The sequence below is a fragment of the Astyanax mexicanus genome, chromosome 4, assembly GCF_023375975.1.
Source record: "Astyanax mexicanus isolate ESR-SI-001 chromosome 4, AstMex3_surface, whole genome shotgun sequence".
NCBI lineage: Eukaryota > Metazoa > Chordata > Actinopteri > Characiformes > Acestrorhamphidae > Astyanax > Astyanax mexicanus.
In genome coordinates, this window is record NC_064411.1 from 14861596 (window position 1) to 14880707 (window position 19112).

At 39.5% G+C, this 19112-nt stretch overlaps 2 protein-coding genes and 1 pseudogene across 2 annotated transcripts in view; 2 read left to right on the plus strand and 1 right to left on the minus strand.

The window, feature by feature from the left end:
- Nucleotides 1-19112, minus strand: part of LOC125801484 (zinc finger protein 239-like) — a 236224-nt gene that overhangs the window by 191352 nt on the left and 25760 nt on the right. The gene's annotated exons all lie outside the window — the stretch shown is intronic.
- LOC125801174 (zinc finger protein 271-like) overlaps nt 1-19112 on the plus strand; it is a 166422-nt pseudogene that overhangs the window by 110762 nt on the left and 36548 nt on the right.
- Nucleotides 5357-9304, plus strand: LOC125801674 (uncharacterized). Its single transcript, XM_049478470.1, has 8 exons — nt 5357-5706; nt 6097-6440; nt 6550-6733; nt 6829-6915; nt 7081-7226; nt 7313-7393; nt 7496-7818; nt 7991-9304. Exons 2-8 carry the CDS (start codon nt 6097-6099, stop codon nt 8401-8403), a joined length of 1578 nt encoding a protein of 525 aa, XP_049334427.1. The 5' UTR covers nt 5357-5706; the 3' UTR covers nt 8404-9304.

Below are 19112 nucleotides of genomic sequence, written 5' to 3' on the forward strand. Positions count from 1 at the left end.
GATGGGATGAAATGATCCTCTATTTTTGAACTTAGCAATTAAAAATCAAATAAAAATTATAGGACTTTATAACAAAATATAAATGTGCTGAAATTAACTGGAAGTTGAAAATAAATTAAATCAGTGGAAAATTGCAAATTATAAAACTAGGATCCAGATAATTAAAACTTTTTTTTGTCAAAAAATGTGTTCCTTGCTACAATATATATATATATATATTATATATATATATATATATATATATATATATATATATATATATATATATATATATATATATATATATATATATAGTTAATATAATATAATATATTAGTTTTACTACACAACACGGTTCACCAGACACAGGTAAGTTAGAGTGGCAGCTTGTTTTCTACCTGCTCTGAGCTAGCTAGCTAAGCTAGGTGACTGAAGCTAATTTAGTGATTAGCATGTAGAATTAAAGAGGCTAAAAACAGCAGTAAAACAGCAGGTAGGTGTTCATACTGTCCCCTGTGTGTGTCTTTTATATTGTAATTAGTGTATTTAGCCACACTGGTGTTAGAACTCGGCTATGTGAGCGGTTGCTATGGCTTGTGACTAGGTAGCTAAGCGCTAGCTAGCTAGCGTAGCGGCCTCTATTTTTAGCCATTTCAGTCAAAATTGTGGAAATCTAAGCTGACTGTAAATTAATCTAAGAGCTTTACTCACCCAAATAATCAGTTTTAAGGAGAGAAATCTATGTAGATTAAAGTCCAGCACTTGTTTGACTTTGAAAGAAAATGTTTTTTCAGGAAATTAAAGTTTTGTTTACTTCGCTGCCCCCCAGAGACAAGACCTGCTGAATTAAAGGGTCCCCTATTTTACATTCAGCTTAAAATACTCTATATTAACTGGAAAATATATTCACTTAAGCTTTTATTTTAATAATAACAGCTCTTAACCTGATATTGGTGGCTCATAATGTGTGTAATAATGAGTATTTTATGCCTAAAGGAGACATGGTGTTTCTTCATTAGGCTCCCTAAGTAGTGTACAAGATAAAAAATCTAGAAAAATAGCCTCAAGCTGCGGAAATGCGGTGCGCACCCAACACAGTTTCTTACACACTGATTTACATCAGTTACAGATACTAAAATAATGTTTTATGACGGGATTTTTTGTAAGAATAAAGTTTTAGTGTTTGTCTAAGGCAGGAGGTGACGTGTTTTGAATTTCCTTGACGCAATTGTTTGATTTACTTTATTGATAATAAATATTTGTATATAATACAATATAATATATAATTTGTGTGGATTTTTAATGTAATAGTTTTCTATGTAATACTTATTTTTTTGTGTGTAATAATCTTGTGACTTGTTGTTTTGTCAGCTTTGTGTGGTGTGTTCAAACAAGTGCGTGAATATATTACAGGTCCAGATACAGTAAATTCTTACATTAACTTTTTTGTTTGTTTGCGTTGAGATGATTTTATTCAGCAGCTGCTATTTTCTGCTCCTGATCTGATTTCTAGAGGAGATGTTTTTTGGTGGAGCTTGGAGGCCATCTGCTGGTGGAACACAGACACTGCAGGGATTTATGAGTGAGTGAGAATACAAATCTGTTTACCTGTTTTGTAATGTTTTATTTGTTTACATGAATTTTGATTATGAGGGTCACGTATGGTTGTCTAATAGTGTTACTTCTCATGGATCAAGAGAGTTTTTAACTGATCTAAATATTTTATGTGTAGAGTGAGTGAAAATGATAGTCTGAATTATTAATATAAAAATTTACAATAACTTACACTAAACATTTTATTGTTTACTTGATTAAAAAATGGACTGCTCTTACTTTCTGTATCAAAAGTAAGGCTCCTTTTTGGAATACAATATTAGTGTGATTGCCAAACTTTGTCATCTGATATGTATATAATATATTATTATTAAGATGTGTGTCTCCATTATGGCCAAACTTTAAGGAAGTGGCGTACCAAATACTGTAGTTCTTTCTACAGTGGAGAATTTAGAGGAATTTGTGGGGGATATGCAAGCTAATATTCAGGAACAAGTATTGAACTTACTCTCAGTTGATGATCCTGTAATGGGGGGGAGAGCAGTAGCTCTCCAGCCCAGAAGGTTGTAGGACCCAAGTGCAGAGCAGCAGATCTCAAAGCAGGTAAACCCAAGAAAAAGGAAAAATAATAATATTTATAATATATATATATATATATATATATATATATTATATAATATATAATAATAATAATAATAATAATAATAATAAGAAGAAGAAGAAGAAGAAGAAGAATGATAATGAGAATATAACGGTAATATATATATTAACAGGATTTATAATAATATTATGTATATAATTCTTGTTATCAAACCCCGCACCACGCGGGGATCGAACCCAGGCTGTAGCAGTCGCGGCCCAATGCCCTAACCGCTACACCAGCGAGTGGATTGGGACGCGGCCGCTTTAATCGCCCTTAAGAGCCTTCGCCAAAAGGGGCGGAGCAACGAAAACGGGCGAAGGACGAAAACGGGTGCAAAACAAAGCCACGCCTAGCGTGAGTGAAATAGCGGGGGAGAATGTAAACAAGACTCGCCGCGGAAGCTAACGGCTACCTCTTATAAGACGAGGTGAACAACAAAAGAACTTCCAAAGGAAACGAAACTTAACTAAGGAGTTTGTGGATTATATGCTGTTCCACCAGAGAGGGGAGGAACAGCGGGGGGGGAAAGAGAGGTGAGCAATCCGCGCCTCGCGGCTGCTACACACACACACACAGGAGAGAGCACACAGCTCCACCAGACTCGAGAGGGAGAGGAAAGGGATAGAGGAAGATACTTTTGCGGGAGAGGCACGCCAGCGATGCTGATCAATGCTCTCTCCAAAGGGGATAGCAGGGAAGAAAAGAGAAAAAGAGCCGAGGCTCGCTCGAAAAACGGGCATAGATTCGCTCTCACGAGCTTCAAAGATCCAGCGCCGAGTGGCTAGTTGGCATTGCTTATAAGCTGTTGAAAGCAGGTGTTGATAATTAGCCAACTAACCCTCGGCGCTGGCCTGGCGCGCCCTCCGATGCCCTGGAGGACGCCTCGATCGGGCACCAGCCCTTACAGATCCCTCCAGATCAGCCATACAACAGTTTTTTAAAAGGGTGGACAATCCCTTTAGCCAGTTTAATTCCAATAGCAAATGGAACAAATAATCAATATATTTCAGGGAAAAATGGAATATAGTACAGCCTGTTAACCCGTGTTTAGGAGTAAGGTATGATAGCAGACGTAATAGCAGAATTATAAACTATGAGCAAATTCCATTTGTTGTCGAGTTCATATACATGTTCCTTTATTCATATGGAATATTTGTGATATGTTCCAAACATGAGCCGTCTGACAAATATGAGGACTTCTGTGATGGAAGCTACTTCACAAATAATCTTTTTTTAAGAAACAAGTGTGCTCTCCAAATCCAATTTGTGCTTTGATGATTTTGAGTGTGCAAATCATCTAGGTTAAAAAAAGGGATGCATAAAGTTGGCTGCCTTTACTTTATCCTTAGAAATCTCCCTCACATGGTGAATTCTACATTAATGAACATTCGTCTGCTATCACTGTTCTACCTCTTGTGAGGGAATTGAAAATATAAGACTACTGGGGTTGCTGTTTCATTTGCATAGGTGGTACACTGGTGATAACTTGGGCATGCATAGCATTCTTGGGTATGTGGAATCTAAATATTTTTTGCAGATTTTTCTTAATAGAAAAATCCTTGGTTCAGTTGATTTTTTCAGAAGATGACTCATGTTTAACCCTAAGATCACCTGTTCTGAATGAACAGCATTATGTTGTTTTGGTCGATGATCAAACATTGCCCTCTTCATTTGGCATTAAGAGAAATAGCATACTTAATACACTGCAATATTTCAATATTGCAGAAAATTATGCTGTTGACATCATGCATGATATTTTGGAAGGGGTTGGTCAATATGAGGTCAAATTGCTATTTGAACATGTGTAAAGATGGCTTGTTAAACAGGATATATGCTTTCAATTATGGCTATCTGGAGAAGACAAACAAGCCAACAAATATAAATTTTGAATCTGGAGGACATGGGGTTAAATGCATCACAAACACTGTGTTTGATAAACATTCCTTTAATATTTGGTGACCTGGTACTAGACGATTATTTAACCTCTTAAGCTCCAAGCCTATTTTACCATTTTCCGCCTGAAATTACATACTCACATTTGAAGGCTTATCACTCTAATATTAAATAACTCAGAGTCAAATCTATGAATTAATATTACTTAAAAGCCTTTACATAATTCATATAAGACACTTTAATTATTCAATTGAACATGTAATGGCCAAAATATGGTAAAAAACAGGAACATTTTTAGGAGCTTTTCAGATTTTCTATTTTTTATATATAAAAATATATAATTAACTATTTATATGGATGAAGGGTTTTACTAGCTAACATTGTAAAATTTGTCCAATATAGCCATAACATTTTGGTGATTTTAGGACTTACTGTGGCCGAGATATTTAGCTTTATTTGCGTCAGTGCGTTTATAAGGGCCAGCGTTTGGTTAGAGAGTTAGGAGGTGTGTTAACCAAAGTGTCTATGTTAACAAAAGTGTATATTTCATGTTTTTGAATTAAAACTAACTTTGTCTTTTAAAAAGATTAAAACCCAATCTTACAAATTTTAGAGTACCTCCCTCCTCCATCAGCAGCCTCGTAAGGACACTTTAGGGACCCATCAGCTATTCACATGTTAAGCACTTGAGGTGCATAGCTCCCCATTCAAAATGTAACAAAAAAAATACCCCGACCTAGGTATTTCTCCGTATAAGTAGGTTTATTAGACAGACAGATTGACACATTTTGGGCTTTCTAAAACCTTTGGTTGGGGAGTTAGGGTATTCATTCACCAAATGGTCTCTGTTCACAAAAGAGTATATTTTAAGTTTTTGAATAATGGTAAATAATATGTATTTCTCGGTATGTGTAGGTTTATAAGGGCAACTAGACGGACAGATTGACACATTTTGGGCTTTCTAAAACCTTGGGTTGGGGAGTTAGGAGGTGTGTTAACCAAGAAGCTCTGGTGAGTAAAATTTACCTAGCACTGATAGATTATGATGCTATCCTTAAACTGGTGTTTATCTGAACAGAAAATGCAGAATAAATGTAGCTGAATTGACCGGGGCAATTTTAAACGTCAAAATGCAAGTTACCTTATTAGTTACCTCTTAAATTCAACAGTTGCATTCATTTGTATGTTTATAGATGTATAACAACCTGCTGTAGAATTATTTGTATATTATATAAGTACTAGTCATTAACGTAAACTTGTAATGTAAACTTGTAATTTTAAAGAAATTTTGTCTTTTAAAAATCTTAAAACCCAATCTTACAAATTTTAGAGTACCTCCCTCCTCCATCAGCAGCCTCTTAAGAACACTTAATGACCCATCAGTCCTCCTCCATCAGCAGCCTCGTAAGGACACTTTAGGGACCCATCAGCTATTCACATGTTAAGCACTTGAGGTGCGAACACGCCCCCCGTTATACAGGTATAAGTAGAAGCACACTTCTTCACTAGTTCACTTCTTTCCCTACAGACTGGAGGAACAGACTGCTGAATCTCCGCTGCTGATCCAGGAACACACCGCTGAAGCTACACTGCCGACTGCTTGTTCTCCGTTGCTGATCAAGGATCAAGAAGCTCTGGTGAGTAAAATTTACCTAGCACTAATAGATTATGATGCTATCCTTAAACTGGTGTCTAGCTAAACAGAAAATGCAGAATAATTTTTGCTGAATTGACCAGGCAAGTTAAAACGTCAAAATGCAAGTTACCTTATGTAATTATAGTTAAAGCTAGTTTTTAGCTTTACAATTTTTTAAATTGTACACCATAGAAAGCAGGTTGACTCAAGGTATGGATTGGCAATAAGTTAATGTGTGTTTCAAAAGATGTTGTTGTCATGAGTTTCGGTTAACTTATATATTTATTTATTGATAGGCACTTTGGCGTAAAAAACACTTTTCAACTTCTCCAAAGCGCTGGATAGCACAATTTATTTGTCCTATGTTTAAAAATGTGCTCATTTATTTCAGATGGCTCCCTGTCCAGTTTGCAAGAAGATGCTGTCCTCCATCTCTGCACACCTTTCCACAGTACATCACGTGGAAAACGTAGAGGAGAAGAAGATCCTGATTCAGCTGGCGAATCAGAAAGTGTCGATCCTGACATCTCCGTGTCCTGTTCCGGGATGTGGGTATCAGAAGACTCGTCTTGACCGCCATCTGACCAACTGCCATCGGGACCTGTCCGACCAGGCCAGGGAGAGATGCATCCAGACGGCACAGAGGATAAAAGCCATTACTCTCCTGAGAGAGTTGAGGGCTAGCAGTCCGAACGTGCCCATGGCCACTCGCTTGGACTTGGCTGCTGCTGACGAGTGAGTGGCACTTTCTAAATAGCACTGTTAGTTACAAGTTCATATTCATTTTCATGTCTATATTCTAATGTGTTTTTTTTCGGTCTTTCATGTTTATCTCTCATGATAGATCTTCAACGCCTGACTACGACCAAGTACTCGAGTCAGCGAAATCTGGCGTCCTCGATATCAGTCGTAGACTGGGAATGGGACAACAGGTGGAAGAGAGTCAGCAGACACTGTTCCGGTACGTCTGTGAGGCGATACTCCTGAAGGAGCATCAACTGGCAGAGAGTGCTGTGCTGAACTTCAAGGTAGCTTATCTTGCTGTCCTTAATGCCTTGCATTTCTCTCAAATGTTTTATAAAGACAAACTGGCTAATGAAGATATAATTTTTCACCCATACAGGTAGAGCATTGGGTTTCTCGAACCCCATCAACCAGTGGCATTTTCCTTGAACACTTTGGCATCAGCCTGACTCCCCAACAGGAAGAGGTACAAAATGTATTTTATATATATATATATATATATATATATATATATATATATATATATATATGTATATATATAGATGTACAACTTTAAATTCAGTTTTGAATGTAGTTTGTCAAAGACAATAAATGAACAATGTTCCTTTTTTATTTATTTTTTTCAATACAGTGGCTGGAGATGTACTTCGCTCACATCAGGTCATGGAGTGTCAAAAAGTCCAGTCCCGATGTTCATGATGGAGGCATCTTCTTTCTGAGCCAGAAAGGAGTTCCTGTGGTGAATCTACCTAATGATATGAAGCGGCTATGGGAACTGTAAGTCCATCAGATTAAAGGCACATTAAAAAGCACTGCTCCACATATAGCTTTATAATAACATTGTGTGTCTTTTGTTAACACAGGTATCCACAGGCTTCAGGGACCGACCTGCCAGCAGTTGCCCCCCTGTCAGCAGTTGCCCCTGCCAGCAGTTGCCAGCTGAGGTAATTTTAAGCAAGGCATCTTATATAACAAACGCTGTTGTTTTTTCACTGTTGTTGATTTTACTTATGGATTGGTCTTATAACACTCGCCCCATCTTTTAGCTCTGCTGCAGGTTCTGAAGAGGGGGATGATGAGCAGCCTTCCTGCTCAGATGCTGTGGGACAGGCAACTGGACAACCAACTACAATGTCCTCTCTCTTTTTCACAGATAAGTGCAAGTTCAGGAACCGCCCCTCAGAGGCCAGGGTATACCATCGGCTCCGTGCTGAGAACTGGTCGGCCAACTGTCCAAGCGCCATGGATGTGGTCAAGTCTTGGCTCCCCGTAAAGGACCACATCAAGAGTCCAGACATTATCCGCCGTATTCAGGAACAGTCTTGGAAAGGACTTTGCCTGAAAGACTTTGGGCCACCAAAGAACAAAGGTAAGGCCATTTGATATTATGCCAGGATTCTATTAAACGTGTCATATTTTAATATTTGTTTGCATTTTTTATATTACCACCCTAACCATTAACATTTTTAATATTACCATCCTTTCCATTAATTATTTTTAATAGTACCACCCTAACCACTATGTCTTATTCTCTTTTGAAGGGGTGATTGCGACAATGCCCTTTTCCAAGGGAGAGGTGGTCTGCGACTACCATGGAGAGTACGTCACCCAAGACGAAGGGAATCGGAGAATGCAACAGCTTTTCAACGAAGCCTGTTACGTCTTCTTCTTTGCGGGACGTGGGGAAAAGGTCTGCATAGACGCCCAACATTCTCCATGCCAGTGTCACCCACACCAGGACACGTTTGGTCGTTGGATGAACCATTCAAGGAGAAGTCCAAATGTGAAGCCACACGTGTTCAAACTCCCACTCACAGAGGGAACAAGATGGCATCCCATTTTCCTCGCGCTAACGGACATTCAGGTCAACGAGGAACTACTTTGGGACTACGGTGTTCTCAGTGACGAGGGACTTGGAGGCGAAACTGTTGGACTGGACTGGCTGAATACTTGAATTCCTGGACAACAACCTACCCCTCTGCCATCTCATATGAACTCACTGCACGCGGCACTTTACTTCACCCTGCACCACAACTCATTCTGTACCTGTACTGTCGCCTAGTAGACTTCACTCACACACACACACACACACACACACACACACACACACACACACACACACACACACACTGTAGATTATTTGCACTAAGTTGCACTCAGGATTGTCCTGTACAGGACATACAGAGAATTGAAATTACGTTACTCTCCTTCCCAATTTTACAGCAAGTACAGATAATAGATATAATAAAGGAGAATGGGAGACACTATGTGTACAATACAGCAGGGACACAAATAGACATACATGAGACAAAAACAAGGTGCAGTAGTGTGGGGGAGAAATAGATATATAAATATAAGTAAAAAATATATAAATATATATATATATATATAAAAAATATAAAGAGTTTGATTCCAAAACGCGAAAAACGCCATTTAAAAAAAAATGAGTTAGAGCCAGAATCAGAATGTTATGTGACCACTCTTGAAAAGCCAATATTCAATTTTCATCAAAACGCCCCATCCGCCGTGTAATACTGCCCTGTTTTCTCTCTTTCTTTCCAAAATGCGATAAACGCCAGTCTTGTTTTTCCGCAGAATGCCACATCTCCACTCATCCAATCACAGGGCAGCATTCCACGAGCTATAGAATGTAAACACGCGCCTTGTTGAGCCGCCGGTATTTCGTGTCGCCTACTTTCACTTTCGTTTTTCACTCTCAAAGTCCGCGAAAATGAGCGGTTTCGATGGTATAGAGGAGCCTGTTCGTGAAGCAGTTATTGGAAAAAAAGAGAAAGCCATCAAAAGAGTCTCATGGACGTGAAAAGGTAAAGAAAATGGGGCATTCAGGAGGGGGGGGGGGGGAATACCGGCTGTCATCTGCAGTTCACACACACACACACACACACACACACAATACACACTATACTACACTACACTACACTACACTACATTACAGCACATGAATGTAACGTGATTTGGGGGATTTTATAGTGTTAATGTCTTGTTCTTTAATGAAATTTTGCACTTTTTCGAAAAGAAATGTTTTGAAATTTGTGTTTTTAGGCCCAATGGTTAAACTATTATATTCAGATGTACAATTTACTGTTATTTATTATTGTATTTTGCACATAATTAGCAAAAAAAAAAAAAATCTATTGATGCCAAAGGATATATAAGACATTTTGAAAAAAAAAAAAACTTGGCATGGATTTATTGCGTTTTGCGAAAAAAAAACCGAATTATTTAAAAAAAATAAATCTAAATATTAAAATCTTGATTTTATTTTTTTGTATTTTAACCTTAGTATGGTATTTGATAGTTTGAAACAGAAAATGGTGGTTTTCAGCCTACCACTTTCTCACTAAAGAAAATTTAATTTGGTCAAATCATTTAACATTCAACATCCCGATTCCAAATTTTTCAGTGTAGTCTTATATACTGGAATTGTGATCCAAATCTAAATATGTTTGACATAGTTCCATAGGTCAGACCTACATGGGGCCTACATAGCTGTGTTCAGCATCCCAGAAAATGGGGGGGGGGGTTTGGGGGGAGTAGCCAAAATCTGGAAGCAATGTGAGATAGGGAACCCCCTCAAAAGTCGAGTGTCATTCTCCTCATAGCTCCCCATTCAAAATGTAACGAAAAAATACCCCGACCTAGGTATTTCTGGGTATAAGTAGTAGAAAGGGAAATTTCCTCTGATGTGGCGGCTGGTTCATCTGTTTGATGTCCTTCTTCTGCAGGCATAGCGGCTGGTGGTCGGAGGGTGGGCTTGGCTACCGGTGGCGGGTGGTGGTATGGTGGATTGGCTACCGGCGGGGTGGCGGGTGGTGGGTATACACTTTAATTTATGCGTATATAAGACCATTTCTTTAAAAAAGTCTTTACGAAGTTCTTACGAAGTTTTTTATGAAGTTTTTACGGATTCATCGAGTAAACACTTTAATTTATGCTATTCTATATAAAAACATCAAGAATATGTTTAAATAACACCTTTTCTTAACAGAGTCGTCGAATATTAAGTATGTAAAGTTTCTATTTATGTTAATAAATAGTTAATTACCGTCCGCTGGATAGGCTCAGTAGCAGGGCCTTCTCCTCCAGGTTTCCAATATTGTGAAATCCTGTCAGGTGCTTTGGAAGGTTGGAATAAAGTACGTGACAAATGGGGCACTGCTGTTGCACTAATGCACTTTATTAGGGTGTAAACGTTTTTTTTCAATAGAGTTAGGAACTAGAAAACCAGCAGATAAAGGCAATGCCACGGTCATCATGGATCGCACACACTATGTTCCAGAAGCTAATAGACAACAAGGGAATAAAGCTTACTACAAAAACTTGACAATCCCATTTATAAGGAATCCATAGGCTATATAAAAAATGTTTAGATGAATTACAATCTACTGCCTTCCTCAATCGGAAACAAGTAAATTTTTTATTAGGGGAAGACACCCCCGGGCCCAGGCAATTTTATCTCTTGACTAAAATCCATAAATTCGGGAAACTTGGTCATCCAGTAACATGCCACCGGGAAGACCCATTGTTTCGGATTGTGGGAGTGAAAGTTACAGGAGAGCAGAATATCTGGATCATTTTCTCACTCCCTTAGCCAACAAACACCGCAGTTATATAAAAGATACATGTCATTTCTTAGAAATGGTCAAAACCATAAAGTTGGAGGAACACACCTTTCTTTTTCTATTGACATTAATGATTTATACGCAAATATAGACATATCAAAAGGCCACCAGGCAGTCAGAAAATGTTTCAATGATAACCCAGACGCCGGCAAACCTGACGAAATTCAGCTTGAACTATTACACATTATCCTTACCAAAAACGACTTTGAATTCAATGGGCAAATCTCCAAATCTCCAAATTAAAGGCACTGCAATGGGCAAAAAAATTGCTCCAGCATATGCAAACATCTACATGGCAGATTGGGAGGAGACAGTATAGTGTAGGCTTCTACAAACTACGTTAGATATTTGGATGACATCTGGGGCACATGGCCATTCTCCAAAGAACAATTCTGTGACTTTATCACCACACTTAACAACCATCACTACTCAATAAGTAAAATACCAAATTGACATTAAATCAATCAATTTCTTAGATACAACGACCTACAAAGGACTTCACTTTTCTGACACCAAGCAGCTATGCTTTCAAAGAAACAGATACACATGCCCTACTACATAAAATGAGTTTCCACCCCAAACACACCTTCCGAGGCCTTATTAAAAGCCAACTCATTAGATTTGATGGGATCTGTTCACTCCAAGAGGACTTTCAAACAGCCACACAAATCCTATTTCGGACTCTACGAACCAGAGGATATTCTAGGACATTTCTAAGATCAGTGTACCGAGACTTAGCTATACCCAAAATTCAGGATAACCCACCTCAAGGTGATTCCACAAAACAAATCATCCCAAGTGTTATGAGATATTCAAGGGACTAAGATTTTCCAAAATACTCAGGCAAAACTTTAACCATATCTTTAATGATACCCAAAACATGGGATCTAATATAGTGCCAGCATATATATATAAAAAAAAAATCTCCTCCATGTGCTCTGCTGTGTATACTTCAGTATCTCCACCCCCATCTAGTGCCTTCACCTGTGTTTCATCTGTAGCTCCGCCCCCTCATTACCGTCTCCAGGTTTGACCTGTTTCTTTTCTTCATCTTGTGTGTGTGTGTGTGTGTGTGTGTGTGTGTGTTGGTATTCATCACGTTATGGGGACAGCAGACTGTTTACACAGTCACGTCATGGGGACCTGTTGCGGTATGGGGACCAAAAACCTGGTCCCCATAAAGAAAATGGTTTAAATCAAGTGCAGGAGCTGTTCTGAATATGTCTATGTGATTTTTAGCTCAGGCCCATACCACACGTTTTTTGGTCAGTGTGTGTGTGTAAGGGCAGGAGCTCAGTTGCGCCCCCGCAGGTCATGCACTCACAGTGCCACACACACTTATTCCAAATATGGACATTTCCTGGTCCTCATAAGGAAGGATTTCAACGGAACATACATTTATGGTGTGTTTACATGGAAATCAGTTCAATGGACAAGAAAGAAGATTATTTTCAGCAGATACCAGCTAAGGAGCTTAAAACTTGGATGAAGGAGCAAAAGTCAAACCCAAGGTAAGCCCATTTTTGTATTAAATATAAGATATATGCATCCTAAGCAGCCAACAGTGGAACAACTGGAGCTAACAGCAAGCAACCAGGGTTGCCAGATTGTTACACTAGTTTTCTGCCAAAACAAATGCAGCAAAATGCTAATCAAAAATATAATACAATTTATTGCAACCAGGTTGATATTTTAAATATGTACTTATCAGTTATTAAAAAATACACATATAATGTATGCTTTAATAGGACATATTACCATGTGCTTTTAGAAAAGTAACTAAACAAAAATAAAAATGTAAGCAATGAAAGAAGTTACCACTAACTAACACATCATTGTTCATTCTAGTTTCCAACAGCAGAACTAGCTTGGTACTTTGTGACAGATTAGCAAGTTAGAACAAGGAGTAAAATTTATCCAACAACTTTGGGCAAAGCATCTTGGCATTTTAGCAATTTTGTCCTCTTGTCCAATTATGTTTTTCCTTGCTTATTTTAAACAATAATTGTTCAAACATAATGGGCAAAGATTTATCCATAAACTGAAGTGGTTTTACTTTCTTTAATTCAGAATTCACATTGTTTGGGCATACAGCTCAGTCAAGTTTTTTATGTAAGTGGTGCAAATATCTGTTACTGATGAGGTAGGGTTTAAATTCACAATTGCCATGAATAGACCACATCTGTTTCTGAATCAGTTTCTCTGATTTTGCTATTAATAGGTATATGTTTAAATAAAATTAACATTGTTGTTCTATTCTATAAAATACAGACATTTCTCCAAAATTCCAAATAAAAATATTGTCATTTAGAGCATTTATTTGCAGAAAATTCAGACCTCAAATAATACAACAAGTTCATATTCTTCAGTTTTTTCCTATATGGTGGAATAATAATGTGGGAGTGGGCAGCCATTTTATTCAGCTTAGGATAAGCCAAAAGCTGGTTGGACACTTTAGCTAATGACCTGTACATCATGTTTTTTATTTGAGTTTGATGGGCTAACTTGTTTGTCAGCATAACTGACTTGACCAAGTTGGTTTTACTGGTTGAATGCTTTGGTTGAGCTAGTGTAGTCATGCTGGTCAGTCAGCTTTACAATATTGATAAACTAGCATGGCCATGCTGGTTATAAAGAAAGACCAGTCATACTTGATGCTGGTCAACTTGTGTAATCATGATTGTCTACCCCTATGGTCATACTGGTGTACCACTTTGAACATTCTGGTCATGTGGATCAACTAGAGTGGTCATACTGATCAGGCAGGTCAACTAACATTCACATCATTGTCAGACAGGTTAGCTAGTGTAGTCCAGTGTTTTTTCATTCTAGTCAATCAAATTGGTCATGCTGGTTGACTAAAATGATTATACTGGCAGTCATTTAATGGCCATCAGCAATCCAAATAATGTGGTGTCAGTGTAGAATTTACAATATTTTGTTATATTTAAGCAATACAACATGAGAGGGTCATGTGTTACTTTACTGCTTAAATATAACAAAATATTGTAAATTCTACTCTGCCAACACATTATATGGATTGCTATTAGCATTAACATTTTTTTTGTCAAACAGAGCCAACTTTTACATTACATTACATTACATTACATTTGGCAGACGCTTTTGTCCAAAGCGACTTACAATAGTCAAGTACAAAAGTAATAGAAGTAAAGATAAACCATTTTTTAGACAGGGCTTAAAGGAGGTCGAAGTGAAATAAAGGGATAGAGAAGTGAAGGAGGGGAAGAAGGAAATGAGGTTGGAAGTAGTTAGTGTGTTAGAGGTGTTAGGAGAGTAAGTGCTCTTTGAAGAGCTCTGTCTTCAGGAGTTTATTAAAGATAGTGAGAGATTCTTCTGATCTGGTAGTGGAAGGTAGTTTGTTCCACCATTGGGGAACTCTGTATGAGAACAGTCTGGATTGTTTTGTGTGAATGTTTGTTTGTTTGTTTGTTTGTTTGTTCCGCGCTCACTGGGGGTTCTGTATTCTGTATTTTCTATGTTTAATGTTTTGCCTGATTCTTTGTCCTGTAATCATGTTTCTGTAAAGCTGCTTTGTGCCAACACCTGTTGTAAAAAGCGCTATACAAATAAATTTGATTTGATTTGATTTGGTAAAGCGAGGCGACGTTCATTGGAGGAGCGCAGCGGCCGGGAGGTAGCGTAAGCCTTCAGGAGTGATCAGTGCAGGTAGGAAGGAGCTGTTCTGTCATCACCTTGTAGGCGATTGTAAGAGCTTTGAATTTGATGCGAGCATCAACTGGTAGCCAATGGAGCTCAATGAGCAGTGGGGTGACGTGCCCGTTTTGGCTGGTTGAAGACCAGACGTGCTGCTGCATTCTGGATGATTTGGAGTGGTTTTACTACGCAGGCCAGGAGGTCAGTTAGTACAGCATTGCAGTAGTCGAGGCGTGAGATGACGACTGCTTGTACCAGGAGTTGGGTGGCCTGTTGCGTCAGAAGCGCTCTAATTTTTCTGATGTTATAAAGCACGAAGCGGCAGGATCAAGCAACTGAGGCCACATGGTGCGTGAAGGAGAGCTGGTCATCAACCATAACACCCAGGTTCCTAGCAACCTTTGACGGTGAGAGAGAGAGAGAGTCGATGCTTATAGAGAAGTTGGGTTGAATAGATGGTTTTGCTGGTATGACCAGAAGTTCAGTCTTTGAGAGATTTAATCGAAGGTGATGCTCCTTCATCCATGAGGATATGTCACTGCAATATCTGTGCAGAGATTGAGTGATCTTCAAGTGAGAATGACAGGTATAGCTGGGTGTCATCAGCAAAGCAATGGTAGGAGAAGCCATGAGAGTGGATAACCTGACCAAGAGAGGCGGTATATATTGAGAAGAGAAGGGGACCCAGAACCGAACCCTGGGGACGTATGATCTGAACCATGACAGCACATTGTGTGAGATCCCCATGTTTGAGAGTATAGTTAGGAGGAAGTCGTGGTTGACCGTGTCGAAGGCGGCCGAGAGGTCCAGCAGAATGAGCACTGAGGACTGGCCTGCAGCTCTAGCAGTTTTCAACGCTTCAGTCACAGACAACAGAGCCGTCTCGGTAGAGTGTCCTTTTTTAAATTCAGATTGGTTCTGGTCCAGGAGGTCATTCTGGGAGAGGAAGCCAGAGACCTGATTTAAAACTTTTTTTTTTTTTTTTTTTTTAGAGAGAAAGGGTAGTAGTGAGACCGGTCTGTAGTTATCAACCTGGGCGGGGTTGAGAGAAGGCTTTTTAAGCCTTTTTTTTGTGTCACATGTGCTTGTTTGAAAGCAGTTGGGAAAACACCAGAAGTTAAAGAGGCATTGATGGTGTGAGTGATAGCCGGAGTGATTGTAGGTGCAATGGTTTGTAGTAGGTTTGAGGAAATTGGGTCAAGCGGACACATAGTAGGACGGCTACGTGTTAGGAGAGCCAGTGTCTTGTTCTCAGTGAGAGGAGTGAACGAGGAGAAAGCAAAGCCTTCGGTGGAGGGACACCGGGCTGCAGAGCATGTAGTAGGACTGCTACATGTTACATCAGTAAATTGGTTGCTGATAGCTGCCACTTTCCCAGTAAAGAATGAGGCAAGTGTTTCAGCAGTATGTAGCCAGAGGAGGAGGAGGAGGAGGGTTGATTAGTGATTTAAATGTAGCAAATATTTTCCGGCAGTCTGTGAGGGAGCTGAATTTATTGTGATAAAATTCAGCTTTAGCAGTTGTGATGCTGGCTGTAAAGGAATCCAGGAGCAGTTGGTAGTTTTTTAGGTCTGCTTGTTTTTTTTTTTTTTGCCATTTTCTTTCGGCAGCTCGGAGTTTGGAACGTAGTTCCCTGAGTGAGTTATTTTTTAGCCATGGCTGCGGTTTGCTTGAGCTAACAGCTTGAGATGTAAGAGGACAGAGGTTGTCCAAACAGGAGCTTAGTGTGGAGCAACTTCAGCCTGATTTGCTAGAGGCGGTGTGACTTTCCTGCTGTCAGAAGTATGAAGTATGGGGGAGTGTCCACTTCAGCTCTTCCAGTGTGTTCCCTCTCTCCCTCTCTCACCCTCGCTGATGGCCATTTAATTCTGTCCAGAGCTGCAGTCATTTTTACCCAAGATCTTGTGGTGCTAATTTCCTATATCGCCCGCAGCTGTGCGCAATTTAGAATCCTATTTCGTCACTCGCCGAGGTGTCAGCTGAAGGCGTCAGCTGTTGTGTGAAGACCAACTTGGGTAAAGACCTGCGAGTCTACCTGCGCGAGTCCACCGAGCAAGTCCACTGACAAGGCAGCTGTCTTCAGCCCACTCCTTATCCACTGGGGTTCCCCAGGGTTCGGTGCACTTTACAACATCAAAAATATTCAACCATTTCTGACGCAACAGGCCACCCAACTCCTGGTACAAGCGGTGGTAATCTCATGCCTCCACTACAGATGATCCAGAATGCAGCAGCATGTCTGGTCTTCAACCAGCCAAAACGGGCACGTCACCCCGCTGCTCATTGAGCTCCATTGGCTACCAGTTGCTGCTTGCATCAAATTCAAAGTCCTTACGATCGCCTAAAAGGTGATGACAGAACAGGCTCCTTCCTACCTGCACTCACTCCTGAAGGCTTACGCTACCTCCCGGCTGCTGCGCTCCTCCAATGAACGTCGCCTCACTTTACCAAACAAACATTCACACAAAACAATCCAGACTGTTCTCATACAGAGTTCCCCAATGGTGGAACAAACTACCTTCCACTACCAGATCAGGAGAATCTCTCACTATCTTTAATAAACTCCTGAAGACTGAGCTCTTCAAAGAGCTCTTACTCTCCTAACACCTCTAACTATCTACCTTCTACTACCAGATCAGGAGAATCTCTCACTATCTTTAAGAAACTCCTGAAGACAGAGCTCTTCAAAGAGCACTTACTCTCCTAACCCCTCTAACTCTAACCTCTAACAACTTCTAACCTCATTTCCTATCTAAAGATGTTTTTACTTTTACTTCTATTATTTTTGTACTTCACTATTGTAAGTCACTTTGGACAAAAGCGTCTGCCAAATGTAATGTTATGTACTGTAATGTAATGTAATCTTGTGCTGATGATGGGATATTTGGAGTCTCCTACAGCACATCCCAAAGATTCTCAACAAGGTCTGGACTCTGTGGTGGCCAATCAGATGAACGTCTTTTCCCAACCACAGAACATGTCTTTAACATGGTTGTTTAAGAAATGAGAAGCTATTACTGCATTGGTAAATAACTTTTAACTTATTGCCAGCTGAAACATAATCATCCATGGAGTAATTATTCAATGGCAGGCTCTTACCTGTTTGTTAAGTTACATCCAAATCCCTTCTTTTTATTTTGGTGAAAAAAAATCTTGGTCTTGTCTCAGTCTTGTCTTAGTCCTTGAAACTCCTGCTCTTGGTCTTGACTCATGAACAAGTCTCAAGTATAATACATCATTCTCCAAATTAAATAACAATTAAAACTAAATTATTGAGAAAATAATTTGTAATATCAAACTCAAGACCATTAAAAAAAATATCCAATTAGAAGATGTTAACACTTGATTGGTTTATATAATAATGCTGGATGGTGTACAGTAAGCATACTGAAAAGTCCCTGTAGGTTAAAATGTTTGTTTTTTATCGGCAAGACTTATAAATATATATACTGGATATTATATGAGTGCTGTCAAATTTTTACTCCTTTTTATTAGGTTAGTTGTTTTATTAGGTTAATGACTAGCATGATCACAGTGGTCAACTAGCTAGCTAGCTATTTCTCCTGTTGTCCTTTTAGCATATAACATGTACAGATTTGCTGAACACCCCCTATACCTCTCTTTTTTCTACCGCCCCCCCCCAACTAGCAGACAGTTCTAGTTCTAAAAAGTGCTTCACACAGTAATTTAACTAAATAAAAAGACAATAAAAATGCCAAAATGCATGTCATTTTAATTATAAATGATACAATTATATTTGTTATATAAAAATGGTGGTCTCCATTATAAGACTTTTAATTTGATACCATGTAAGCTGAGTATATCTTCTACATTACTCAAAAAAACCTTATGCACAACCTCTGCAAAAGTACATGTGATGTTCATGATTTAACCAGTTTAGCAGCAGTTAGGAGCTGAAAGTTTAGCTTTAAAAGTTTTAAAGTTTATTAGAGTCAGGCTGTTTCAGCAGCAGCAGTAGTTACAGTGTGGGGGAGGGGTGGTGGCTGTTTGCACTGTTAGAGGGGTTGGCTATTCCAACAACAGTAGCAGCAGCAGCAGAGGGAGGGGCCTTGATTGCTTGCTGGAACAGCACAGGGCGGCTGCTGAAACGGCAAGTAGAGGGGGGAGAGCGGCTGCTGGAACGGCAAGTAGAGGGGGGAGAGCGGCTGCTGGAACGGCAAGTAGAGGGGGGAGAGCGGCTGGTGAAACGGCAAGTAGAGGGGGGAGAGCGGCTGCTGGAACGGCAAGTAGAGGGGGGAGAGCGGCTGCTGGAACGGCAAGTAGAGGGGGGAGAGCGGCTGCTGAAACGGCAAGTAGAGGGGGGAGAGCGGCTGGTGAAACGGCA

What these genes read in the sequence shown, in the direction of transcription:
- LOC125801674 (XM_049478470.1), top strand. Translation starts at nt 6,097, where the DNA reads ATGGCTCCCTGTCCAGTTTGCAAGAAGATGCTGTCCTCCATCTCTGCA. An exon ending in GTGCTGTGCTGAACTTCAAG is followed by an intron (nt 6,734 to 6,828) that starts GTAGCTTATCTT and finishes TCACCCATACAG; the next exon opens with GTAGAGCATTGGGTTTCTCG. An exon ending in GCCAGCAGTTGCCAGCTGAG is followed by an intron (nt 7,394 to 7,495) that starts GTAATTTTAAGC and finishes CCCATCTTTTAG; the next exon opens with CTCTGCTGCAGGTTCTGAAG.